This window comes from Polypterus senegalus, chromosome 13 (assembly GCF_016835505.1).
Source record: "Polypterus senegalus isolate Bchr_013 chromosome 13, ASM1683550v1, whole genome shotgun sequence".
In the NCBI taxonomy this organism is placed as follows: Eukaryota; Metazoa; Chordata; class Cladistia; order Polypteriformes; family Polypteridae; genus Polypterus; species Polypterus senegalus.
In genome coordinates this window covers 3,899,584-3,927,376 of record NC_053166.1, presented here as the reverse complement: position 1 = coordinate 3,927,376, position 27,793 = coordinate 3,899,584, and the positions used below count along the sequence as shown (strand labels likewise).

General features: G+C 44.4%; 1 protein-coding gene and 1 long non-coding RNA gene across 3 annotated transcripts in view; both read left to right on the top strand.

The window, feature by feature from the left end:
• The first annotated feature begins 9,790 nt into the window (after positions 1 to 9,790).
• LOC120542890 (lectin-like) overlaps positions 9,791 to 27,793 on the top strand; it is a 28,270-nt gene continuing 10,267 nt past the window's right edge. Inside the window, exons 1-6 of one of the 2 annotated variants that reach the window (XM_039775608.1) lie at positions 9,791 to 10,017; positions 10,770 to 10,925; positions 15,381 to 15,448; positions 16,623 to 16,723; positions 22,185 to 22,319; positions 22,445 to 24,851. In XM_039775608.1, the coding sequence (XP_039631542.1) occupies positions 10,918 to 10,925; positions 15,381 to 15,448; positions 16,623 to 16,723; positions 22,185 to 22,319; positions 22,445 to 22,579 (447 nt within the window). In that variant the 5' untranslated portion in view covers positions 9,791 to 10,017; positions 10,770 to 10,917 and the 3' untranslated portion in view covers positions 22,580 to 24,851. Of the gene's footprint in view, positions 10,018 to 10,769; positions 10,926 to 15,380; positions 15,449 to 16,622; positions 16,724 to 22,184; positions 22,320 to 22,444; positions 24,852 to 27,793 lie in introns of those variants that run through there. The other variant, XM_039775607.1, reaches the window with a different exon arrangement.
• On the top strand, positions 25,359 to 26,988 carry LOC120542891. The gene is made up of 4 exons (XR_005636250.1): positions 25,359 to 26,443; positions 26,517 to 26,579; positions 26,663 to 26,815; positions 26,919 to 26,988. It is a non-coding gene; the product is annotated as an uncharacterized LOC120542891 (long non-coding RNA).

Below are 27,793 nucleotides of genomic sequence, written 5' to 3'. Positions count from 1 at the left end.
GCGATGACAGTTTGTTTGTCCTTCTCCACTTTAAGCCCCTCTGTGAGCCCACCAATCACAGCTGTTAGTGGATTAGGAGGGATTGGGACCCCAAGGCTGTCTGATAGACATTTCAGGAGTTTGGTCCAGAATGATGTTAATTTGGTGAACGCGGCCCAGAAGATGTGGCCCAGTGAGGCTTGAGCTCGATTGCAACGTTCGCAGGTTGGATTTTGCCCCAGAAACATTTCAGACAGTTTTAAACGATGTGCTCGATGTGTAATTTTAATTGAATAATTCTGTGCTTTGTGCCTATGAAGCTCGAGTGAATTCTCTAAATGGCTGCCTTCCGCTCCTTTTCTGAGATGTTGAGTATGAGATCCTTGTCTCTCTATACTCTGAGATCTTTGAAAGGGAGGGACTGTAAAATGATTTTATATTTTATGGAGATGCTGTCTGAGTCCTCGAGACTTATTAATATTTTTTCCGGCATAGAGGAAGGTGGGAGGTGAGGATAAATCAGACAAGTTCTGATTAACAAAGTTTCTAATCTGAAGGTAGTGAAAGAAATGAGTTGCTGGAAAGTTCAATTTGGAGTGTAATTGTTGATAAGATGCGATGACGTTGTCTATGTGCAGATCTCGAAGTGATTTAATCACAAATGTTATCCAGACATTAAAAACTGCGTATGTTTGAGAGGGTGGAATGAGCAAAAAAAAAAAAGAAAAGGGGATTTTTGAAAAACCCTTTAATAATGGTAAAAAAAAAAATTGTAAAAAAAAAAACCCCCCAAAAATCCAAAAATTTTTGGGAATTTGGGGGAAAGGAATTTAAAAATAAAAAGGAAGGGGAAGGAAAAACCTTTTTCCCAAAAACCTTTTTTCCTTAATTTTTAAATTTTAAACCCAAATGTGGGGGTTTTAGGGGGTTTCCCCCCCAAGGGGCTTTAAAAAAGGGGTTTTGGGTCCCAAAATTTTTTTTAAAGGGTAAAATTATTCCAGTGAGGCGGGGCCCTTGGGGGGGTTCGGGGGTTGGTTTTCCTTTCAAAAATTTTCCCAAACGGGGTTTTAAACCCCGTTGTTGGAGGTAAAAATTTTCAATTTATTTTGGGTCCTTTTAACCCCCTCTGGGAAAATTCACAGGCTGTTTTGGTTTTTAGGATTTTGGGTTTGGGCCCCGGTTCCCCATTGAGTTTTTTAAAGGATTTTAGGGGTAAAATGATTTTAACAGGGAGAAGTTGGCCCTCTAGGCCGGCTTAAATTATTTTTTTCCGGGGCTTTTAAAATTTTTGGAGGTGAGGAGTGTAATTTAATTAAAAATTTTCTTCCTTGGGGTAGTGAAAAAATGGTTGTTTGGCCCCTTTGGGGTGAATTTGTTGATAAGATTTGCTCCTTTTCTTGAGATTTTTAAAGGGGGGGTTTTTTAAAAATAAAATTTTATAGACTTTTAAAAACTTTTTAATTTTTGGAGAGGGGGTGGAAAATGAGGGGTTTCGCTTCGATTAAACAAATTTCTTCGGGGTTTAAAGGGGTTTCCTAAAGTTAAATTTTTGGGATTTAATTTTTGAAGAACCTTTGGGTTGTTACAATTAAAGTGTTTTAAATTACAAAGCGGGAATTTAAAAAAGATTTTTTTTTGGAAGGATTTAATTTTGGGGGTCCAAGTTTGGGGTTTCAAAAAAACTTCCTTTTTTAATATTTTTTTAAATTGGTTCATTCTAGAATAAAGAAATTGGGTTTTTCCCATATTTCTGCTAAGTTTTGGGTGGGTTTAAAACCCGGGAAAAAAAGGCGGGGTGGGAAATTTAAATTTTTAAAAGGTTTAGGGTTTTATTCTAATTTGAAAAAGGAATTTTATATTGAATTTTGGTTGAAATAAAAATGAAGTTAGGAGGAATTCCACCTTCCTTAAATTCTTTGAAAAGGTGATTTTGGAGGTTTCCCCGTATGTTTTAATTTTTTCCAAATAAAAAAGGGGTTAAAATTTTCTTTTTTAAAAATTTTTTTATTGTGATTTGGGAATTGTTTTTAAAAAAATTTAAAAAGGGGGTATTTTTTAAAAGGAAATTCCAATTCCAAAAAAAGGTGGTGGGGGTTAAAGTAAGGGACTTTTTTTTAAGAAAAATTTAAAATTTTTTTAACCAAACTTTTTTTTTTTGTGATGTTTTTGGCCCGGGTTTTTAAATTTTGAACCCGGGATATAAAGATTTAAAATTCAAGGTGTGGGAGAGTTTCCTTTTAAAGCCTTTTAAAACCCTTAATTCTAAAGGGAAATTTTTAAATTCTATTGGTTCTGTCCCCTTAAACTCTTCCCTTTTTTTATTCCCCACCGGCCTCATCAAACAAAAAGAATTTCTTTAAGGGCCCTCAAACCCCTTTCTCAAATATTTTTAATTTCCCGATTCCTTTTCACGCCCCCCCTTCATTTTTCCCTTTTCTCTTTACCCCCCTTTATTTCTTTTTCCAAAAAACCAAAAAAGGTCTTTGGGGTATTCCCTTTTTCTAAAACCTTCCCCCCCACCCTCTTAAACCCATTGTGTCCTTTTTATTCCCCTTGGCCGGGGTTGCCTGGGCCCCTTTGATTTAACCCCCCCCAAATTTCATTCCTCCAAGGTAAAGTTTTGTTTACTTGCCTTAAAAGGGCCCCAAAAAAAGCCCAGGGATGCCTTATTGAAGCCCCCTTTTTGGCCCTTAGGGGTCCCTCCCCCAATGTGCTGTGGTGGATCTGCCTTCTCCGCTCTAACTGGGGTCCTTGGCTCTCTGGGGGCTTTTTATTGCTTCAAAGAGGTGTGGGGCTCAAGACGTTGGTTTGCTTTTCACATGTGATGTGTCAACATGAACATCCTGGAGGAGGACTTCACTTCCAGTGAATCCTGAATGCTGTCCCATCTGGGGGGGGTGTATTTGGGTTTCATCCTGGATGAGCAAGTGATTGGCTTCCCCTGAATTATTTGCAATTCCATTGAATGGGTTTTATTTTTTATATTGTTGGTGGGCACAGCCCTCTTGTTAAACTTTAAGAAGTTTGTTTCATGTTATCTCTTCGCATTTGGATAAATTGTCATTGATTCTGCTTTGCATAGACAAGTAATAAAAGAAAAACATTTAATTCCATATCCTTCACCAGGCATCAGTAAATAATCTGAACAAATGGCACCTCTAGACATGGCACAGTTTGGGCACCGAGCCAGTCAGCAGGTTCACCAGATTGATCAAACACTCCTGACCTTATCTGCAGTAAGATATGACACGTAGCACTGAACGGGCTGCAGTTATTCATTTACAGGATTGTGTGAATAAGAAAGTGCCCCCCCCTGCATTCATCACCTGCTGTCACCACATTTGACATGTGACACTCTTTAAGTGCCTTCACGCAGGAGGAATCCACACAGCAGCTCTCCGACTCTTGGACTTTGTGGACCTTTCTGGTGTCTGCAGCCTTCTTGGAGTCAGCCATTCCAAACCTCTCCATGTGTTTTTTTAAACATTCTCTTGTGACTTTGGACAATCGGCTGTCAGTTCAGTGCTCTCAGTGTGACAGCTGGCCTTGGGGGCTGCACTGGTGTTTCGGTGTCCATTGTGAAATTCATTGCTGACTCAATGCCAAGGAGCAGCAAAGCAGGTCCATATCATAATACGCCAGGTTGTGCAGATCCACTGGTGACTTGTCTGCTCTTCACTGGGGATGTGGTGGGGAGATCAGAGTACCTGCAGGAGACCCCATGTAGACATGAGGAGAACAGGCACACGGCTCAGTGACAAAGAATCTACACAAGATTCAAAGCCAGAATGGAAGATCATCACTCTGTATGTCAATCGTAATTTAATAAAAAGACTTTAGGAGGCCAGGGGGGTTTATGGGGCAGCACTGACTCGTTGGCATCAATTCTGGGCCTCTGGGTGTTCTTTGCCAAGATGGTTCAGTTCAGGCTTGACCAGGCTTGTCATCTCAGTATAAAGTTGGGTCCTTCCTGGTCCTTGCGTCCCATGGAGACTGGAGTCACTTCAGGGGCTGCACTGACATTTCCCAGCATTCCTGTTAACTCAATGGTTGCCACATCCAGCCTTTCCAAGTTACTTGTCCGATTTGGTCATCTTTATCTACTGAACTGATTTGAGATGAGGATCAGACTTCCACGTGTTCACATGTGATTTAAGACCACAGCACTTTACTGGGATTCTGCTTTCCTCTTCACCAACCATCACATCCTGTGCCCATGAAATGTCACATCCTGACTTACTGTCACCATTTGTCACTGAGGCCTGAGCCATGAGCACGTCTTCTTCTGAAAAACTGCACACTTTCATGACTGACAAACTCAGTTTGCTTGGAGGGGCTCTGGGGGTCTCTTTGTTTCACTTCTCCACTGCCACATCCAGAAGTGACATGTGACAGCTTCTTTAATTTGGGACACCATTTCACCAAATCCCACATGTCTGTGTGTTTGATTGTCCTCAGCTTATTCAGAGAGGAGCGAGGACTCGTGTGAGGCTCTGTGACTTGGTGGCACTAAGTGACAAGCTGGTGACATGTAGAAGAGACACTTGTCATGATATGTTTGACACAGATTGTCCAGAGTTGTCACATCTCGTGCTATTTTTAAATATTGTGTGAGGTCTTTAAGTGTAGGGGCAGCAGAAGGACATACAGTGCATACCTGCCAATGTGCCATCTGTGTGAATATTTGAGCCCGCACTTTTAACCACAATGACAGCTTTAAGTCTTTGGGTAACTCTGTGTCACCTTAAAACCTCGACAGACAGAACTGAAAGGCACAATATGACATATGGGCAGACGTACAGATTTGAAAGATAGTGTGTAGTATGTAGGTAGGTAGGTGGGCAGACGTGACTGGCACCAAATGATAGATGGCAGTGAAGGGCACCATAGAACAGAAAGATGGATGTGCAGACAGGTAGGCTCCCGTAGTTCATCTGCTAAACAAACACCACAGAGCTCAGCGTGGACACAACTCTAAAACACCAAGTGCAGACCCCACAAGTGCAGGACCCCAAATTGTACTCACAGTACCCCAAGTGTATGTTTAATGCAGAGAGTTTCTAAATGAAAGTCATGGCTATGCCAATGTACCTGGCACACTGACCATGGTGACCACAGACACAGAGTGAACAGTCTGATATCTGCAGACCCCAGCAGTACCTCCGGCCCACCTTGGTGACTACACAACCAGAGATCATGGAGAGGCCGAGCAGCCTTGGTCATAATGTCCTCCCCCTCTTGTCTGCCATTTTCTTCAGTCCTCAGATGTTACTCCTCGCTGTAGACCACAGCACAGTGGTCATCATGGACAGGTAGAACATCGCTAGCCATATCATTAAAGGACCTGAGCCTCCTCAACATGAAGGTCCAGCTCTGGGCCTTTTGTGGGTTTTGGTGACCAAACTCAGTGTCAGCTGGTCAGATGGACGTCCACCTTCGTCTGGGTTTGGTTTAGTTGCAGATGGCTGTCCCTTCACCACATGAGACCCTTTTATATTGGGGACATCCACCAGCAGGCCAGGTACCTCAAAGTGGGCGCCTGCAGTTTTACTCTCAGAACTTTTGTTTTTCTTGCTTTGTGGTATTTTTATGCAAATTAAAATGTATTTGAAATTCATTCGCCTGAACCTCCTTTCAAGTGCAGGGTCCTCATGGGCCAAGTGTTGGCACTTCCTTCTCCTTTGGTCTGTCAGGAGTCTGGGATGCCGAAGTCCACCCATTTGTCAAACAGAGCAGCTTGGGACCGTCCTGTTGACTTTGGCACAATGGTGGCTTCGTGCCCACGCACTCTACATGGTAAGCTCAGTGGTCTCCTCATTTGATTGGTCACACACACCACCCGTATCTCAGGTGTTTGATTTTAATGCCCACTCTTGCCCATGCTGCCCACTCCTCCTCCTCCTTCTTTTATTACATCAGAAATATTTGAATTTTCAAATGTTGTTTAAACGAAGTTCACGGTCAGGGACCTTCAGCTGTGAAGTCTGTCACCAAAGCAGGTCTGATTTGCATAATAAGTGACTCGAGTGCCAAAGGCAGGCAGAAGTTAAAATGTGAGCTGAAGGTAAATGGCAACACAACATGAGCTGGCAAAGGGCAGAAGGACTTCAGGCCACAAACCCAAAGTGTGTCACATCACCTGAATGTGTGTGCAGTGTAACAGTAGAAATACATGTGTGGCACTGACCATCGTAAAGGCGCTATATAACTGGGAGGTGGCACCATTTACACAAACCAACAACTCCAACTTACCAAAAAGCCGACAAAATATTGAAAAAGCAGTGACTGAAAAAAAAAATCAATAAAAATCATAGACAGGAGACACGATCAGAGGGAAAACATCACAATAAACCCCTGGCATGTTTTTGGCACAGTCTTAGCCCACTCAATCTGGTGTCCTGCTCTGACACTTTCCCACTGCCAGTGTGTGCCACCACTAACATGTCTCCTTATACCTCTTGCCACCCTATCTGCCCGCCTGCTCATCATTTATGCCATCTCAGTTTGTGACATCAGTAGGACTAGGACAGGGAGCAGCCTTTAAAGCCCACCATGGCGCTACTTCTGGGGTCAAAGGCAGACTTTTAAAGGCCCAGCCAACTGTGCTTTCATTGTGGTGTCACTAATTATTGCGCCCCCTGAGTCCCATCTTGTCTTTAAGAGCAGAAGCCCTGAGGAGCTGAGCTACACTGCCACCTGGTGTCCTGGCAGAGCGATTCTCCTCATCGGTCTATCAGCCCTCGTCCCCTCACGGCTGCGCTCTCTTTGCACAGTTTGGGTTTTCTGGCCCTGGCATCATGTTGGGAGGCAAACATTTGATGTGTTAGAAGTGTGGAGCAGTAGAAGTGAGACCCCCAGTGCAGGGGGGATGTCGTAAGACGTAAGATAGTCTAAGTGAGGAGATCTTCTTCACTCAACACCCTCCACCCTCCACATCTTTTATGGTGTTGGTGATTGAGAACGTGTGGTTAACGTGCTGGACCCCATCGCAGAGTCTGACCAAAGGCGTAACCACAGCTAGTTAAGAACAGAAGCCCCCCAACATGTAAACACCCCACATGGGTACAACCGGGTGATACGCTCAGCTAACCTTCATGCAGCTGCCAGTGACCCCTGTTGGCTAGAGGGAGTAATGCAGTTCACATGGAGCTCAGGACCCTACAAGAAGCAAGGTGAGTGTGTGACGCTGTGACTCAGGGTGCCATTTTATATCAACAGCAGTACAGAATACTAACCCCCCGAATACACAATAAGCCTAATCAGGGATGGGCAGAGATACTGAGGGGCATCACACATGGTGAGTGACTACAGATGGTAAGAATCTGGCCCCAGACCTGAACAACAAACACCCTGTGAGACTTCGGTCTGGAGCTCGTTGTCACACACGTGTGCATAGGAGGGAGCTAAGGGCCTGAACAGAAGTAATGCCATGCCAGACCAGGAGGTGGCGGAGGGCACTGACTCTCTCTCTCTCTCTCTCTCTCTCTCAGACCAGTTACGGATGTCCCACCTGGCCCTTATGACATCTGGCCCTATGACATCACTTCCTCCGCTCTTCTTTATAGCTGCCATCTTTGTGCCAGCCAATCGCTTCTGTTTTGGACTCAAACCTACACACACCTCTACGCCATTGAACTCAATTTTGCGTCCAGGAATCAATACAGGTGGCAGCCCCAAACCTTTTGTCTTGGTGGCTGCACAGGTGCCATCGACACTCACCTGCTTCCCCTTACCTTGCATGTCTGTGCCAATGCCAGCACAGTGAATCATTTCCACTTTACATTTATCTGTCATCCAGGAAACTTCACCACAATGTGACAAACAAATGTGCTCCGTGTTGAAGTTACAAACTTAAGAGAATATTTGCTGAGCGTAACTGTGTGTGGCATGAAGCAAGAACAACAGGGAGACAAGCAATAAAACACAAAGATATCAAACATGGCAGAAAACAATATGCCAGGGGAACAGGAGAGACTCAGGAGTGAAGGAGGACTCGGTGACAGCGGATTAGGATGACAAGCAGCCAAAGGGGACATGGCAGCAGTTTAGGGGCCACACAGTCTAAATGAGCGCTTGGCTTGGGTGGCATCTGGAGGTGGACGAGGACTTTTACTGTGTAAACATTCACGGGTGGCACACATTATTTATTAATGCTAACTATTTATTATTGTGTGGCTGGCAAACGCATACAAACATGAAGGAGACGAGCGCCTGCAGTTCTACGGTTTGACTCATCAGATATCAACCTGTGAAGACGGTACGAAACTTTGTACATAAAATCTTTTGCCATAAACTTTATTTTTACTTTCATCGATCAACACAATATAAATAAGGCCGCCTGAATTTTGTATTTCCTAAAAAAACGTAAATTGCACAATAAAATAGAAAACCACAAAATCAGTTCATTCCAATTTCAAACACAGACGTCTCCCTTTTATTTATGGCGGCACAAAGCAAACCAGTTCAAGCTGCACTTTGTCCGCTGTCTCCAACAGAGAAGCCTTCATGTCCTTTAGGGTTTTAAAAGCGAAGTCACGCCATCAGAACAAGGACCCCGCAGCGCTGCTGCCTCTGCACACTCCTACAAGGAGGGCCATCCTCAAAGCAGGACCTCATTTTCTAGAAGGGACGTTTCTTCTCCTCACACCGCTGACACACAATCCTCATGAGCGAAAGTCCTGCGAGTGTCGAGAACAGGAGACAAAGTGACATCAGGCACATCGTCTATGATCTTATAAAAGTGACGGATGTACGCAAAGAGACGCCTGAGTTTATAATCCTGAAGTGCAGGAGGAGACGGACAGGAGACGAGCGCACAATGTGAACTTCTTCTGCATTTCCAAGTTTATCAGACAAATCCACCTGATGAAGCAGGACGGCAGCACACCGCTCGGCACGCCGCTCGTATCGGCGGAATCAGATTATCAGTCAGCTCCGCGTGCTCGGACGCTGCAGCTCACATCACCTCAAACGGTGCGCTGCGCTCCCTGCGCGAATCTCATCCGCCGTCTTCATCGCTCCGAATAAATGCGCAGGCGCGTGGAGTGGGCGGGACCGGGAGAGGGCACGTGTCTCCCTCTTAAATATATGGTGGATCGTTTTAACATTTTTTTTAACATTAGATGTCAACTTTTTAAAATTTGATATTTACAAATAGGACTGCTCGCGTGCGTGACGTCATGACGCGAGGGGCGGCAGCGGGCGTGTCAGCGATTTGGGGGTCTTTAGACAAGTGAAGCAGAAGCGTTTAGACGGTCGGGTAAGCCGAACAGAGCTCTTTGTAAGTCGCTTACTCTTAATGCAGAAAAATAGTAAAAAAAAAAAAAAAAGAAAAACGAGCAGAATAAGTGCAGTCAAATCACGTTGGTCCTGCCTGTGCCACAAAGCAAACGTATTGGAGTGAAATTCAATAAGAGCTGTGCACCCAAATATCAATTCCGTCATTTGCTGACTTTCTTATTCGGTTCAGGGTTGCCCGGCCCAGAGCACAGGAATCAAACGTGGCGTCCATCACTGGGCACACACGCGCTCACACAATCCGGCCAAGTTGATCCTTCACGCGACTTGATGCGCGTGCCTGTGGACGCTACTAAGCAGGGTGCTGTTTATTCTGCGCGCGTACTTTACGTAATACTGGAAGATTCCAGCAGGTGGCAGCGCGAGATATCATTACGGGGAGAAAACGTCCGGCTTCGCTGAGTTGTGAATTGCCTGAAACAGCCGTTAAATTCCGAGGACACGTTACCGCCATATCTCTGAAAAGGATGTTTAATAATTACATCCATCAATGTGTCCATTCCAGCAAGCACTGGGCACGAGGCAGAAACAATCCCTGGACGGGCATCAGCTCATCGCAAGGTGACCACAGCACACATAGTTGTCGTCATTTTAGTGTCTCAAATCCCTAACCATCATGTCCTTGGTAAGAAACCAGAACCCACTGTGGAATCCCACCAGGAAAACACGCAAAGTGCAGGCAGGGAACACCAAAGGTCGTGACTCTCAACTGCGAGGCATCAGCACTGCCGCTCCGTCACAGTGAGTAATTATTAACAGAATTCAGCCATTATCCAACCCGCCATATCCTAACTACAGGGCCACGGGGGTCTGCTGGAGCCAATCCCAGCCAACACGGGGCACAAGGCAGGAAACAAACCCCTTGGGCAGGGCGCCAGCCCACCGCAGGGCTTCACTCCTGTTCTTTCATTTTAAATTCTTCATCTGCCATGAGACACGTGGACTCGGTGAGAACCTTCAAAGGAGTTATTGTTCACGACCTGTTGATTTTATTCATTGATTGGTTGTTGAACTTTATTCTCATTGAAAATCCCGACCCCATTATGTGTCACATTGGAAAATTACCAACAGCAGTAATAGAAAAGCAATCTGTGTTTGATAGAATTGTACTTTAGTGTGACCACCATGGAGTGTCCGGCTACTCTGACAGCCGATGACCAAAGACATGGCAGGCTTACAAGTTGTATCTGACCAGTGATCTTCATCTCTTTAGTGCTTCAGCTTTAGTTGTTGGCAAAAATGGAAATAGTGAGGATCTTAGAAATAAACTTAAACTTGATGACATGGCCTTAACAGTCAAGGCAAAAGTGGAGGTGGAATCAGGAACTCCACTCTGAACTTCAAGTCGCACATTCAGCAGATTATTAGGACTTCATTTATTCATTTAAGGAGCAATGTAGAAGTTATTAAAAGTCTTATAACATTGAAGATGCTGAGGAATGAAATCCTGCTTTTGTTTAGCTGACTTGATGACAGTAATGCTCTTCTAACAGGGCTACCTGAGAAAACGACTTCAGATCACAACAGCGAGAATCGTAACCAGAAAAAGAAAATCTGAGCACATCTCAGCAGCTTTAACATCGTTACATTGGCAACCTGAGGGCTTCAGAACTGACTTGAAAATACTCCGATTCCACCGTAATGAAAGGGTAAGTCTCTGTGTGTCCACCTGGATGCCATGTTGTGGTAGAAATTGAACATCTTAATTAAGGAAAGAAATGAATCGTCAAACAGGACAAAGTGAGTCAGTAATCAGGCAGGAGAGAATCTGTTCATTGTACCTTTTAATGAGTCCTCAGACGCGAGCCGTCTGTTACAGTCTGGTCAGAATGATCAGAGGATCAAAGACTGGAGGTCCATTTTATAAACTGCTGACTTTACATACATACGTGTTACTCAGGTTGGTCACTGGTTTACACTCAAATGACTTTTAAAATCAAAGTCTCTTCTCTTCTATTCTGGCTCTTCTTATACCTGTGAGTTGAGTCACCGCCCTTGAAATTTCTGTGCTTGTAACGACTGTCCATTCTGGTGGTTTACAGGACATCTGCTGACTTCTTGGTCATCTCTTAGTCGTCTTTCAGTACATTTGGTTGTTCACGTGACCTTCATCTGCCTTTCTGATGTGCTTGAAAAGGTTGCTGACATTTATTAACCCTTTCTGTTATTTCTTTAAGTTGAATGCCATGTTATGCTTGTCCTAAAATTATTCTTCCACATTCCCTTCCTTCTTAAAGTCCCAATTAAAACTCTAAGGACTGGTTTCCTGCTGTAACTATTCCTAACCTGCATAAGACACATGTGTATACTAAATATGTCTCATCACCTTTGGGGCTAAAATGAAGTTAAAGATCCCTGGTAAGGGGAATTTGGGGAATAACAGAAATCAGTGAAAATCATTAATAATACCAAAGATAAATTAAATAAAGCAATAAAAGCTAATATGCGGTGGGCTGGCGCCCTGCCCGGGGTTTGTTTCCTGCCTTGTGCCGTGTGTTGGCTGGGATTGGCTCCAGCAGACCCCTGTGACCCTGTAGTTAGGATGTAGCGGGTTGGATGGATGGATAATAAAAGCTAATAAAGTCAATAACAGTAACATAGAAAATCAAAGTCAAATGATATCACGTATCAAAGTCCTTTGTCTTCATCTGAGTATGTTGGCATTACATGGCTTCTACTCTAAATCTCACATTTAGGTCTCATAATCGCTTAACCTCTAAGTATGATGATAAAACATTGTCAGCTATTTGTTTTCCTTCTTATCATCCAACAAACATTAGCTATCTTAGTTCACAGAAGTGTACCTGGTCCTCTATTTGTCAAATATGATCAGATAATTTAATATTAGGTTTAGGGTTTATATTATTTACCTGAGAATTTCAAAATGTCTCTGTGTTACCAATGATGTATAACAATGACCAGAGATCAGAGTCCCTACACACACAGCCGCACTCACCCTCTCAGGCTCTCATCCACAACGTTGCCCAGTTTACATCCAGCTGGGGTCTTCAGTTATGTCCTCACTTTTGTTCCATAAAGCATACGGCTATCGTGCTGAAAGTTGGTGTCAATCCTCCCTTCAGAAGATGTCAGCACTGCTCTCATTAATTCAAGCCACTGGCTCATGTGACGGTCACATTCAAATTGCAAGGGTTGTTCCCAATGCCTCTTATTGATGTTAAAGTCTTCTGCCACCAGCTGGGGTCCTTAGTTTGTATCTGGGCTTTCCACTTTCACAAACTGCACACTCCATTTCTGTTGTGATGAATTATTACTTTGTTTTGCTGTCTTCTGTATTACTTAGGCCCACAAAGCCATACCGTTAATTATTTGTCCCATATTGCCACCAACTATTTCTGCTAATATGGCCTTAAGTACCCCAGTTCCTACAATCACTGTTAGCACTATCTCACAAACTTCATTTTCCTAATATTGTGTTGTACAAACTTTAAAGGTCTGCACCATACTCTGTATCTAACTTATCAAGTTTAAATCTTAAAACCCAATGTCATACAATTTGTGTCCTGATGTTGTTTCCAATCCTAATGCATTAATATTCACATTTGTTCCATCCTTCTGTATCAATTACTATTACACAATAAAATTCACATCCTTCATGAAAACAATAGTCAAACAAATGGTACATTTTTCTTGTTTCGAGAGTCTTTAAGTTTAAAGGAAATCTTCACATTAATAGATTTAAACATTCTGCCCGAGTGTCCTACTCCTAAAGCACTCGACTGTCCCTCATGTTTAATATCATTTCTCATAGTCAGTGAATTTCCCTTTGTGTTAAACTCTATTATTCTCAATTATTAAAATTAATAACCAAGAAAGCTTCAATTGGACGGACTTTCCACTGGCAGTGCTGCAGGTGCTTATAATCCTGTGTTACATTTTGATTAAAAGTCCAAATTACATCCAAATATTAACCCTTAGTTTTGTTCCCCACCAAATATCAACAGACTTACTAGAAACATCTAGCTAAACATATGAACTCTTTAATTGCTGACCATGTTATGCTAATCACATTTTCTAATCTTGTTCAATTATTCTGTCAAACTTAAGGGGACACTTAGCCTTTGTTTTACTTTGCTAGGCCTTGTAGAATCTGTAGTACTAATACAAATCTGAGTTTTCTCTGTCGTGATCTCATATGAAGAACCTAAACCTTCTTGTCATGTAAGGAAGGAGTATCGGTGTGGTGTTCCTGCTGCGTTCACTAGATGGCAGTATACTTGGAAGAAAGGGGTGATAAAGGGAGAGAGAAGATCAACGTGAGGGGTAAGACGGCCATTTTGATGTTGAGGTTGAGTTTATGAATCAAAGTATTTAAAAGGCGTACTGCGCGCTGCTTGAGCCGACTGAATACACAGCAATAGGGACATAAGGCCTCAAATACAGAAAGTCAACGCAGCGCCACACATTCTACACTTTTATTATCTTTATGTTTAAGAGCACAGTGGATTAAAATACGATGGCTAATGAGCAGGAAAGGCGTCCTCATAACATTTAGCAAATACTTCATAAAATTCCTCAGAGAGGGTCTGCCTGTCAGGAAAATAAAATGGCGACCCACCGAGACAGAAGATAATTTAAAACAAACCCAAAAAGCTGAGCTCTGCATAGTCTGAAGCCCTAAACTGATGAAAACATTGAAGAAATACGCAGAATAATCACAGAGAGCGATTACAAACTGCTGCTGTGTATTTTTTGGTTCACTGTATTGAACCCCAAGAGGAAGTCGTCTTTTTGTGTGACCTTTGCAGGTCAGAGTGCAGGGTCAGCCCTCGTATGGCACCTCTGGAGTGCCAGTCAGGTGAAGGTCCTCCTTCAAGGGCCCAATGGAGTAGGATGGCCACCATCCTGATAGCAGCGCAGATCCTTAGCCACAGAGCCACCAGTCCGCTCTACGAGGACAGCAGGATTACAAACGTCGACTGGGTCTTTGTTGTCTGCTCTGTCCTCCTTTTATTACTTAATCTCGTCTCTCTCTCTGCACCACTTTTCTGTTATCTCTGCTGTCCATTGTCAAGTGCAGTTTAGATTTGATTTCACGTGAAGCGGTGTTGTAATATTTAGGACAGGCCATCTGTTCAAGGACTTATTAAATGTATGTGCATTCATTTATGAGAATTTGAAAGGGTTGACATGGCAACTCGACCAGCCCACCAGGAAATGTCCTGACATTCCAGAATGTCACAATGTCCCCAAAAGAACATTTGATATGAGGCTCAGAGCCAAAAGGATCAGAATCACCAACACACAAAACAAAAATCATATGTCAAAAATAAAAGAGATGAACGGGTCTCAACACTCAGGACTTTAACGAATAATCAGACAATTCTTCATGAAGACGTCGCCTAAAGGATAAGTTCAGTGGCTTTCAAGTCCAAGTGATGTCTTCACAAACTTGCTGTTATACATTTGACACGTGACATTGTGTCCTAAAGCGACTCGCCTTCTGTAAACGTTAAAGAATCTCCTGCCGCACTGGCACTTCACATTGTAGGCCATCAGACACGGAGGAGAAGCTGAAAAACTCACCACATACGTCCACTTGTCAAGCCAAGCCAGCTGGCGAGTGTTGATCTGCGCCTTCTGTGTTTCCTCCGCATGTTCAGGACAACAAAATGGAGTCTGGAAATAATCAACTGCAGACCTCGTTACTGTAACACATGTGACTCTGAGGCCATTTGGACTTCTACTTCCTTAACAAAGTGTGTTTAATAAATCTGAACTTAGTGTGGAAAGTTGTATAAAGTTCACAAGCAGTAACAAAGCATCTTAACCCTGAATTTAACTTTATAAACCTGTACACCTTAATCAGAGTTTATATACTGAATGTTAGGAAAACTCAAAAACTAAAGGTGACAGAAAAATTCTGAGCTCAAATCTGAAATCAGCATGAAAAAGTAACTTTAATCGTCACCCAGAGGGGCTGCGGCCCACCAGAAAGGTAAAAGTGAGCGACCAGCTTATCAGAGACAAACAGGAGCCACACGTCACCTCACATATTCAGGGGTCTCCTCTGCTTCATCTGTGTGGTCTTCAAACACGCTCTGGCACCTTTAGTGACTCATCTTATGTGTTCTCTTTTATAGAAATCTGAGCACAATGGCTGCAACACTCGGCTTGCTGCTGGCTACTTTCATCATCAGCACAGTTACAGGTAAGTCATTCGATATCCAACAATGCAGGCCTCTAAATGTTGTGATCCGGGCACCTAAATATCACAAAAAGGAGGCAAAAAAACAACAAAAAAACAACAAAAACGAGAACTTCACTCTGACCTTAACACGTAGAGCAGGCCTCAGTCCTGTCAGCCAAAATTCAAACCGAAACAAAGTATCTTTAGATTTGAAGAGAAATTCTACAAACAAGGCAAGTGAGAAAGGAACTTCTCATTGGAATCAGTAAAGTAAAATAAGGTACAATCTATCTATCTATCTATCTATCTATCTATCTATCTATCTATCTATCTATCTATCTATCTATCTATCTATCTATTTAGCCTTTCACTCACTCTTTCTATCTATCGCTCCTTTCCTGCGTATTCTCTCAATATTTCCAAGCAATCCAATCAGAGTACCTTATAAATAAATGTGAAGGTCACAAGCCAGGAAGCCCAAAGTTGCCATCTGAACTGTCACTTCATCTTAAGCATTTGCTGGGTGAGGCCAGTATGCCAGCTGCACAATTAGGTGACCACACACTATTAAGCTTCACATGTAGGAGACAAGGGCAATTATCAAATAAAAATATACGGAAAACACAATTACAAACATAATAGCACAATTAAAGTACAAATCAGATAAAGCTTGACGACACTAAATGAGTGTCAGAGTTTCCCACGTATAGGCAGCTGGTGAAATGTGCTACTGGAGCAGGAGCAGCTCTGGGCCCTTCTCTGTCACTATCTCAGAGGCTTAGGATGACATTCCATGGAGACTTTTGGTCAACTGTGACCATGCCGTGGCATTTCTTGTCCTCTCACGTACACAGAAATTGAAATCAACTCAGCCACACATAAGGACAGTGCAGAAGTGGACTAGTAAGGCTGTGGAAAGCCTCTCTGGGAGACAAACAGTACGTCACTCCTGTGCCATCAACAGACCTTTTGAGAGACCAGCAGTGGTCCACTGTTGATGAAATGGGAACTGAAGATGACTCTGGTCATTCAATCATGTGAGCTGTGCCAGCTGACGCCATGCTGAACGTGCATGGTACGGGGTGGCAGCCATCAGTTAGCATACAGAGTGGTCTCAGGTCAAATGGTCTTGCAAATGTATAGAATTCTAATGACATCCAATGGCCTTCATTAAGCAGTGGTCTCTGATTTTCAGGTGAGCCCGATCCTGATAAGTTAATTCAGAATGGATGGGTGAGCTACTTCAGCGATTGTTACCAATACTTCCCAATGCAGAAGACCTGGACTGACGCTGAGGTAATGTCTCGTCGTGAGGGCTGTAAGTGACACTGGAAATGGTGTGACAGAATGTCATTGCTGCCTTAATATGTGCTTTGTGAACAAGTCCAGTACTTTTCTGTGCTCCGTGTTGATCTCCTTCATGGCACGCGTGTGTTTTTTTCCCCCCTCAGCCAGTTGGCACCTTTGATTTTTTTGTCATTCTGCTGTACCTTCACCCCTCAGTCACTTTCTTTGCACTGCATTATGGATCGTCCTTCTTTTGCTTTCTCATTCTCTCTCTTGCTCTTTTCAGATTTCTGTCCCTCCTCACTCACACATTCACATTTACACACAAACAAGACAAACAAAGGGAGCAGAAGACATGAAGTGAGCAGAAGAAGATGGCGACCTGTAAAGCCCATAGCTGCAGGCTGCACTTTGTCTGCTCCACAAACCGTATCTGTTCCTGAGAACTCGTTCATAAGGCGACTGTTCATAGCGTGAACACAACACCAGTGGATCTCCGGCTCAGTCCTGGGCGCCCCGGTGTGTGCAGCTTTCTGTTTCCTTCACTTTCTCTCTTACTGATCTCATTTACTGAGTGGCTGACATTTTTATCTGAGGTGACTGACAACATCTGAGAGACGATTGGTTTCATTTGTTTGGTTAAAGGGACAGGCAGGTGAAGTGACCTGCTCAGGTCACACAGGGTCCGTAGTGGGATTTGAACCCACAGCCTCAGGGTTTGAGGTCTTAACTGCTGTGCCACACTGCCTGCCTCCCCCCTAATTCTGCAGCCAGCGGTGGGATTTGACACTTCAGAGACATTTGGTGCTTTTGCGTTGGCGTGAAGTGCTTAGCTTTCCTTCACCGCTGTCCTCTCCTACTGATTTGCTCCCTTAGTTTGATCCCAATAATGACAGTTAACAACGAGCAGAGCAGACCCCCTGGGGCAGACGATCCTAAGAGCAGAAAGGCTGCACCAGATAGTGGACCCCAAACCCAAAAAAGACCCCAAATTCAAATTCAAATAATACTAAAGTCTGAATATATACACAGTGTACATAAAGTGAAAAGCTGACTGACTCACTCACTCACAGTTTAGTTAAAAAGCTGACAATTGGCAGGATGGCACATCGAGGGCAGTAGGTGCCCACAAAGACAGGGCATTTGGATAAGTCCATATTTAGGGCAAAAAACACAATAAAAAAATAAAAAAAAAACAAAAATACCCCAAAATCTCAAAAATACTTTGATGTTTTGATTGAAATTTGATGACGTAACAAAAAATGAGAAGGAATGACACAAAGAAATGGGGCTGCCATGAATGGAGCCACCAGGAGTGAAGAGGAAAGACGAGAGGTCAGGGAAGCTCAGAGAAGACTTGCAGGTTAAAATGTGAGATCAATGTGGACGAGGACAAGACCTTCAGTCCATCAGAACTCGCCAGTCCACCAAAATAACATCAAGTCAAGGTGTGGGGGTCCCTATAGACCTCGTGCCCACCACACTACTTGGTCACGTATTACAAGAGTCTGTGGCTCTCTGTGTGACGTCATAACTTTTGTGTGACTTTTACCCTTGATGTGTTTCCAACTGTGTCCTCGTGTTCTTGATGACATCATTTTAAAGTCACCGTCTCACTCCACTGCACTGACGCTCTTCATCATTTTAAACACTTCAGTCAGTCAGGTCTCCTCTTCATCTCCTTAAGGCTCAGCTCTTTTAATCTTCATCACTCACCCCTTGTAGCCCCCCATAATCAGTCTTGTTGCTCTTCTCTGGACCTTCTCTTGTGCTGTTATGTCTTATGGAGACCCAAACTGCACCCAGGACTCCAGATGAGGCCTTACCAGTGGGTTATAAAGCCTGAGCAGAACCTCCAGTGACTTGTACTCCACACGTCAAGGCGCTATATAATCTGACAGTCTGTGAGCCTTCTTCATGGCTTCTCAACACCGCCTGGCATTTGAGTCCACTACGACTCCTAAATCCTTCTCCTAAAGTGGGCTCTCAATTTTCAGACCCCCATTGTGTATTCAGACCTCACATTTTTACTTCCTACGTGTAATTCTTTACATTTACTGACATTAAATTTCATCGTCCACAAGTCTGCCCAAACTGTCTGCTGTCCAAGTCCTTCTGTGATGATTCAGTGGATTCTCGATGATCTGCCTGTCCACCTGTCTTGGTATCATCTTCCAACTTCACCAGCTTGTTCCTTATATTCCTATCTAAATCATTTATTTATATTAAAAATAGCAGCCACCCCAGCACTGCCACCTGCTGGTCACCACTCATAACATCGGCCAATCCTGTGGTTCATCGCCCCATCACCCTCTGCTTCCTGCGTCTGAGCCAATTCTGCCCTCATGTTCACAGCACACCCTTATCTGCCACTTCTTTTAGTTTGATGCCCACCCTCTCAGGTGGCATCTTATCAGATGCTTTCAGATATAAATCACATCATCTGCTCCTCTCTGGTCGTATCCTTTTCTTGTTTCCTCATAGAATTCCAGCGTGTTGGTAAAACACAAGCTCCTCGTCTGAGCCCACGCTGACTGTTGCGTACTCCTTGTTCTGCCAGGCTCTTTGTCAGCCAGGTTTATACTCGACACGTTCATGTTGGGTGAAAATAACGTCACACATTAAGGTGAGCCCCCCGCAGCAATTTAACTACATGGTGATGCCAGATGGTGCCGTGTATCCAAGATGGTGATAGAGACGGGCACAAATCTCTGAAGGGCCTCTGCTCATCATGGACGTCAGTCACCCCACTCATGATGTGAGTACCCAATGTGCCATGACGCTCCGGTCACAAAGCAGAAGCACATCAATACCAGAGTACAACACAAGCTGGCAGCGGCATCATGCTGTGGTCAACATAAACGTTTACGCAGCTCAGTAACGGAGTCCTCCACGGCCTGAACACAGAGGAGGTGGACATTCAGCGGAGTTGACCACATTATTTTTTTTCAGCTGTTGTTTTCAAGAATTACTGGAAACATTCAGTTCACCACACCGGCCACCCGCATGAGTGCAGCCTGTAAACATCACTGCTGTGTGTAAAAACGAGCTAGCGGGCACCACGACTCAGGGTGTATCGCCATTGACGCCAACCCTCTAAACGTTTGTACCGCTACAAGATTACAATTCAAAGCCTGACATTTCAATCTGATTGAAGTCTTCATTTCTACAGGATCCCTGAAATTTCCTTTGTCCCTTCTAATTGCCTTTTTGAATTCTAAAGAACACACTTTACTGTAAAATGGTGTCTTGCCAGGACCGCCAACAGAGACCAAGATCAGGACAGGCAGGAATGAACTGTGGCACCGACACTTTACTGATGGGCGACTCTGTGTGGCGTATTCAAGAGTGAGGAGCTCCAGATGACTAATAATATTAACACCCGCTAAAAAAATAACAGCAAATATCAAAGAGTGAGAAGCACTCGGCTAGTGACACACACTAGTGACACACACCAGTGACACACACAGTGACACACACTAGTGACACACACAGGCCTTCAGATGAGATAGATAGATAGATAGATAGATAGATAGATAGATAGATAGATAGATAGATAGATAGATAGATAGATAGATAGATAGATAGATAGATAGATACTTTATTAATCCCAAGAAGAAATTCACATAATCCAGCAGCAGTATACTGATACAAAAAAAAAAAACAATATTAAATTAAATAGTAATAAAAATGAAAAATAAAAAAAAAATAACTAAAAAAGCAGATAATAACTTTGAGTAATGTTAGCATTTACTCCCCGGGTGAAATTGAAGAGTCGCATAGTGTGGGGTCTCCTCAGTCTGTCAGTGGAGCAGGATGGTGACAGCAGTCTGTGGCTGAAGCTGCTCCTCTGTCTGGAGATGATCCTGTTCAGTGGACTCTCCATGATTGACAGGAGTCTGCTCAGCGCCCGTCGCTCTGCCACGGATGTCAAACTGTCCAGCTCCGTGCCTACAATGGAGCCTGCCTTCTTAACAAGTTTGTCCAGGCGTGAGGCATCTTTCATCTTTATGCTACCACCCCAGCACACCACCGCGTAGAAGAGGGCGCTCAACACAACCGTCTGGTAGAACATCTGCAGCATCTTATTGCAGATGTTGAAGGATGCCAAACTTCTCAGAAAGTATAGTTGTCTCTGTCCTCTCTTGCACAGACCATCAGTATTGGCAGTCCAGTCCAGTTTGTCATCCAGCTGCACTCCCAGGTATTTATAGGTCTGCACCCTCTGCACAGTCACCTCTGATGATCACAGGGTCCATGAGGGGTCTGGTCCTCCTAAAATCCACCACCAGCTCCTTGGTTTTGCTGGTGTTCAGGTGTAGGTGGTTTGAGTCGCACCATTTAACAAAGTCCTTGATTAGGTTCCTATACTCCTCCTCCTGCCCACTCCTGATGCAGCCCACAATAGCAGTGTCGTCAATGAACTTTTGCACGTGGCAGGACTCTGATGTCTGATGTATGTTGGCTGAACAGGACCGGAGAAAGTCCAGTCCCCTGCGGCTCCTGTGCTGCTGACCACAATGTCAGACCTGCCGTTCCCGAGACGCACATACTGAGGTCTGTCTGTAAGATAGTCCACTGATGCCACCAGGTGTGAGTCTACTCCCATCTCTGTCAGCTTGTCTCTAAGGAGCAGAGGTTGGATGGTGTTGAAGGTGCTAGAGAAGTCCAGAAACATCATTCTTAGAGCACCACTGCTTCTGTTCAGGTAGGAGAAGGATCAGTGTAGCATATAGATGATGGCATCCTCCGCTCCCACCTTCTCCTGGTATGCGAACTGCAGACGGTCAAGGGTGCGGCAGACCTGTGGCCTCAGGTGATGAAGCAGCAGCCGCTCCATGGTCTTCATCACATGTGACGTCAGAGCAACAGGCCGGAAGTCATTCAGCTCACTAGGACGTGATACCTTTGGGATACCTTGATACGTCTGCATGTCCGACAGCACAACAACCGAAGCCCACCGACTTGGACGTAGCAAGGCCGACCCATAACTGTATAAAGCTGACAGACTGATCACCACCCAGGCACCCACCTCCCAATAGCACGTGAGATGTGTGCCCACCATGTGCTACGCCTGTCCCAGCAACTTCTCAGATGTGGACATTCACAGGACTTCTTATTGTTCATTCCCAACGGACATGAAACTCCTTCACAATTGTGCAGACCTCATGTCTGAAGTTGGGTGGCACCTCACTTTAATGTGACAAAGGACAGGCAGTGACACAGCTGGACTGTCCAGTGGTCAGTTTAAGACCAACAGTGTCCTTTTAAGAGTTTATTGTCTGAAAGCTTTCAATAAAATGCACTCCAAGTATCATGCAGGGGAGCTGCTGCCTCAGGGGTCTTACAAAATCTCCAAAAATAAAATGGCTGCCAGGTGCCATGACAGCCCCCAGTTTTTGTTGTGTTCTTCCTGATGTGTGTGCCATGCTGGTCTAACGTGGACCCTCTCTGTCACCCCCTCCTGTAGCTTTACTGTGTCAGCCTTGGAGGAAACCTGGCGTCTCTCCACAGCAGCGGTGATAACCAGTTCATCACCAGTCTGATTAGGAGCAGTGACTCCTCTGGCCCCACCTCATGGCTCGGAGGCTCCAACTCTGTGCAGGTAAGTTGCCCTCCCGTCTGTTCATCTTTGTGGTCCTGGGGGGCTGTAAGCTCTAAGATGGCAGAGGAGTGCAGTCCTGCTGCAGTGAGGGTCCCATTGCTTACCGCAGTGCTGGTGTTTTGCAGGCCTCATCATGGCTCTGGACAGATGGGTCCCAGTGGGATTTTACAAACTGGAATCCGGGTGAACCCAACAATGTCGGTGGCACTGAGCACTGCTTCCACACCAACTTTCTAGGTAAGCCGTGCTTTCTGTTTTAGGGCTGATGAAGATGACCACTGCAATGGTGGCCGCTGTCATTTCAATTCAACGTGTTGCTCAGACGGGACGCCACACCAGGGGTAACCTGGCACAGGACTGGAGTGCTGTGAGGCACTCTGGGGTCACTCAGGTCTTTTTGTGCTTCACTTGAGCACAGCATACAATTAGAGCAATGTGTGTGTGTGTGTGTGTGTGTGAGACAGCAACATGTGGGACCGTCCTAAAGACCCCCGTGTAACACACTCTGAAGCACCGAGCACATCAGACAAATCTAACTGTCACTGTGTCGACTTGTGACTGGCAGAGCAGGAGGGCGGCCACCAGGGGGCTTGTTAGGACGTGATGAGCGTCACAAATAATAAAACGAGAATAAAGAGACGAAGATGGAGTTTCAGTGTGAGATTCATAAGAGAGAAATCATCAGCCTTTGAATATCAAATACTCAACCAATAAAAAAAAATAAAGAATAAATGAGACCCCGAGCTCAACTTATGAGGTCTTTTAAAAGTTCTGTTCTTCAGCGGGTAGCAGGGTGGCATTTGGTGGCCCTCTGATGGACTGGCTCCACGCTCAGGGGTGGTCACCATGTGTGTAGATGGGCGTCAAGCAGGCCTGATAACGTTTGGATGGCTGAATTACATTTTATGGGGGGCACACTGGCATGGCAGACTGCAGCCTGGTCACAGCCTGTGTGTGTTTTTTCCTCGCATCCCAAAGACATTCAGCTGGAATTCTATCGGAAAAAAAGTAAAAAGTAGTCAGCCAGAGAGGTGGACGGGAGGTCATGTGTTTGGATTTTTAGAAAGCTTTTCATTAGAGAACCTGCAGATCAACGTAAAACACGTGGGAACTCATGCCATGGTGTGCCAATGGGTCCAGAATCAGCTGTGACTGTGGAAACAAAGGATAATGAGGGTGGATGATATTGAGATAACAGGATGTTACAAGTGATGGTCCTCACTGCTATTGTGCTATGAGTGGCAGCACCAAAGACATGAGGGGCACATCAGGAGAGGGACAAACGGGCAAACAGGGCAAAGGTCAAAACCGGAGAGCAAAGGTGGCATAACATGACATGAGAATCAGGGTCTAATCTCACAGGACAAGGCCACACAGCACTGCTTTTCTGGACCACCCTACACGACTCCACTCAGTTCTACTCCAAGGTCCTCCATGTGATCTGATCCTCACGTGAGTCACAAATGTCAGCAAAGCCAAATCGGCTCAACACGCTAACAACACACGAGTCTAATGAACGCGACGCCATCCAGCATTCAGGGTGGGCACTGGAGGAGCTGAATGAAGCCCTGGACTGAGGGTCTGCTCAGACCTCACTTGGCGGCAGTGACCTCCAGCTGTGTCTGCTCCTCCATATTCAGAAGATGTCTGGTGTGCGTCTGTACGTTGCCATTGGGAGCCGACTGCGTGTGTTTGCTGTTCTATTGTACTGTCGATGGCCGCATTTCAAGACAAATTTATATTCTTACTGCAAAGGGAAGGATTGCCAAAGGGCCTTATCTTGCCATTGTGCCCGATGCTCATGTCTGTTCCTGAGGTGAAGAATCAGGTGGCACCGCTAGAGCAGTTGCTAACATTCACAAGGTGTTCATCTTTTAACCACCCCAGGGAATGATGGGAAAGGAATTAATCAATGAAAAGGTCAAAAAAGAAATCAAACTCGGCCATTGATAAAACAGAGCCCAGTCTAATACCCTGCGATGGACTGGCGCCCTGCCCAGGGTTTGCACCTGCCTTGTGCCCTGTGCTAGCTGGGATGGGCTCTGCAGCACTAAATGGATTAGGAAATGGCGGGTGGACCCCAGTTCAGCTGGCACCGAGCGAGCCGTCATTCAACAAAACCCTTCATGGGTCACACGTAGCTCATTTATAAACTGGGTGAGCTGACCCACCCTGCGAGTGCCCACAACGCTTGGCATCACATTTTGGCCAGCCCAGATTAAGACCCCTCAGGCCCACTTAGAGAGCTGATCAGGTGCTGTGTGGTGTTTTGCGTGTTTTCAGCATGTGGAGACTCAGTTGTGTCATCCAGCTGCTCATTTCATGAAGCTCTGTGGGGGTCCCCAGTGGTCTTTTTGGACACCCACACTGCTGAAGAGGCCCCTTGCCGTCAATGCCTGCTGACATTGGTGACGGTGTAACACCAGGCGGCTGGGCCTTGAGAATTTCCTTCCGATGTCCTCCACCACGCTACCAGCACGCTGACTCCTGGTCCAAATTTCAGGTACTTGGCGGGTGGGATGGCGACGTTCTCCGGTCCCTGATATCTCAAAGCGAGTTTGTGAGTTGCTGCTCCTCTAGTGTTGTCCTCACCTCTCTTCTTGTGTTTCTTCTCAGTTCAAGGTGGCTGGAATGACATCAACTGTGCAAATCAGTATCCATTCGTCTGCATGATTAACAATGAAGAGTGGAGTGAGGAGGAGTGGAGCCACGAGAGACACTAAAGATGTCCGACCTTCACTACACTTTGGCTGTTTCTAAATAAAAACACATCTAGCATTCATCCTGGGGGGTATTCCAGAAAGCTTGGTTAACTTATCATTTGGTAAATCATAACCTCTGGGTTGATTTACCCCAAACCCGCATACCATGAGTATGTCGGTTCCAAAACACCTGAGAAGAGTAAGTTCAATCAACCACCTACTGGTTACCCAGAGTTAATGCGCGTGCACCATGCATACATAAAGACGTTTTCAATGGATCGCCAATTTCACGAGTCCAAATGGAAGATCAAGGAGAAAAAGCGAGCGGCATGTTTCACAGAGGTGGAGTTGGAGGTGTTAATGCAGGCGTTTGAAGAATTCAAGCCTATCATAATGAAAAAAAGTAATACGGCTGCATCGGCTAAAGAAAGAGAGTTGGCTTGGCAAAAAATAACGGACAGAGTAAATGCGTGAGTGTATTAAATTGCAAAATTGACATCGCCTCCCTTTTATTATACTGTAAAATAACGAAACACCCCTTCCGCACCCTTTTCACTGTTCAATCACTTTGAATGCATTCACTTTTCCTGCCATTCATTTCTTTAGGTTAAAATAACAATGTGTATTGACTAGGAATATATGGTTTCTTATTTAATAAGGTGTAATCCGTCTGGATGCAGAAGAACTTTGAGGCAAGTCAAAATGAAACATAGAAACATACTGCAAAAAGGTAATAGTTGATTACACGCTCACTGAACTATTGATTAAACACGATTTAGTATATTCTGTCTGTCATGTAGCTAATAGAAAGCAAGCTGAAGCCCGTCTAACTGGCTGGGGGCCCACCACCACCTCCCCTCACCCCATCTGAGGAGCTGGCTCTGTCCCTTAATAAAGGGCGACCAGTGGTTGCTGGCATTCCAGGGGGCACTTCGTCACACACACCATGCACCACAAGTATGGTGAAATGTAAGTTTACCACTATGATTTGTTTTCACTCTATGACTTAATAAATTACTATCTCTGTCACTTAAAGGCTTCTTCAACATGCTTCATGTTTTTATGCAGGCTGACTTTATTGAACTGCATATGCTGTGTAGGCTACTGTGTGCCTCGTTGTATTACTGTGACATGTTTTTTTCCTGCATTTTTGGTTTTTTCTTTGATAATATTGAGAATTTTATGGGTTGTATTTTCCTATAGATACTGATAGTGGGATTGTATTATTGGACCCTACAGAAAGGACACAGTCTGTCACAGCTCTAAGTGTTTTGTTGTCAGGTACCTTTAGTTGCTTTTAGATATTTTGTTTCTTTTTGCCAGATAATGTATACTTGCATATTTCCTCTATAGGTTGAAGATGACGATGAAGAGACCACATCTGCTGTGACAGAAGTGGACAATGCTGGTGGATCCACTGAGGTATGATGCATACCATTATAATGCATGCCCCCTTTTTACATTAGAGTAACAAACTGTCATTGTCCTTTCACAGTACATACCTGGGGATTTGCCCACAGATGACGGTCCTTCAACCTCAATGCACGATCTAAGCAGTGTAAGAATTTATGTGCAGTTGTCCATATTTTAATGTTATTGTCTGACAGAATCTCATTCATTTAATTATTTTTGGCTTCCTAGTTGCCAGCAAAGGAGCTGTATAAGGTCCATCTTCAAAAACAAATAAGAAAAAGTGACATGGAGACGGACCTTATACAGCTTCAAATGGAGGCGAAAAGGCTATCCATGAAAAAAGCAACATTAGAAATAGAATTACTGGAGCATCGCCTTAAGGTGAGAACTTGTGTGATTATTAATCTGTTGCATGTTAAACGTGAATGTGTGTGTGTATGTATGTATGTATATATGTGTGTATATTGTGTGTATTGTTTTTCAGGAAATAAAGAAATGAACCACACCGCAGACCAGTGCACACAATTTAATAAAAGTAATTCTGAGAAATCCTGTCTCTCAAAAGTCTTCCATCTCTGTTGTATGGAAAAATCTGTAGGGGTTCCTCTGGGCCATCTTCTTCAATACAAGGAGGGTGGCTCTCTCCTCTTATAGTGGCAATGTTGTGAAGCACAACACAAGCCACTATGATGTCGCATGCCCTCTCTGGACTGACCCGGAGCCCACGCAGACACTGAAACCTAGACTTGAGGATCCCTATGGTCATCTCCACCTTGGCCCGTGTTCGGCTGTGAGCCAGGTTAAAGCGTGTCTGTGGTTCAGGGTAGGATGTCATTAAGCAGGGCAGACAAGGGTATCCTCTGTCCCCCAGCAAGTAACCATTGTACTGTCCTGTAATGATTCAAGTGTACAACACAAATATAGTGCAAAGGAAAAAAAACAATATTTCATAAAGCGAAACATACCCTGCTGAAATGTCTGGCATAATGATGACTCGTGGAAAATTCTGGCATCGTGCACAGATCCTGGCCATTTTGCCTCAACATTAGTAATAATGTGGGTTGCCTCACATATTACCTGTGGTTGAAAAGTGGAAAACTGTAATGAGTTTACTGATTTTAACAAGACAAAAAATGAAGGACACAAAATCCAGTTCTTACCTGCACATTGATACTATGATCAGATTTCCTATTAACATGGTCTCCCTCATTCATTGAAGGAGCTTTAATAGGAATGTGGGTGCCGTCAATGCACCCGATTACATTTGGAAACCCTGAAATAGAAAGTCATATAGGGAAGTATCAAGTGTGTGTGCAGGATGAATACATCTATAGATATAAATAGTATGGCTACATATTA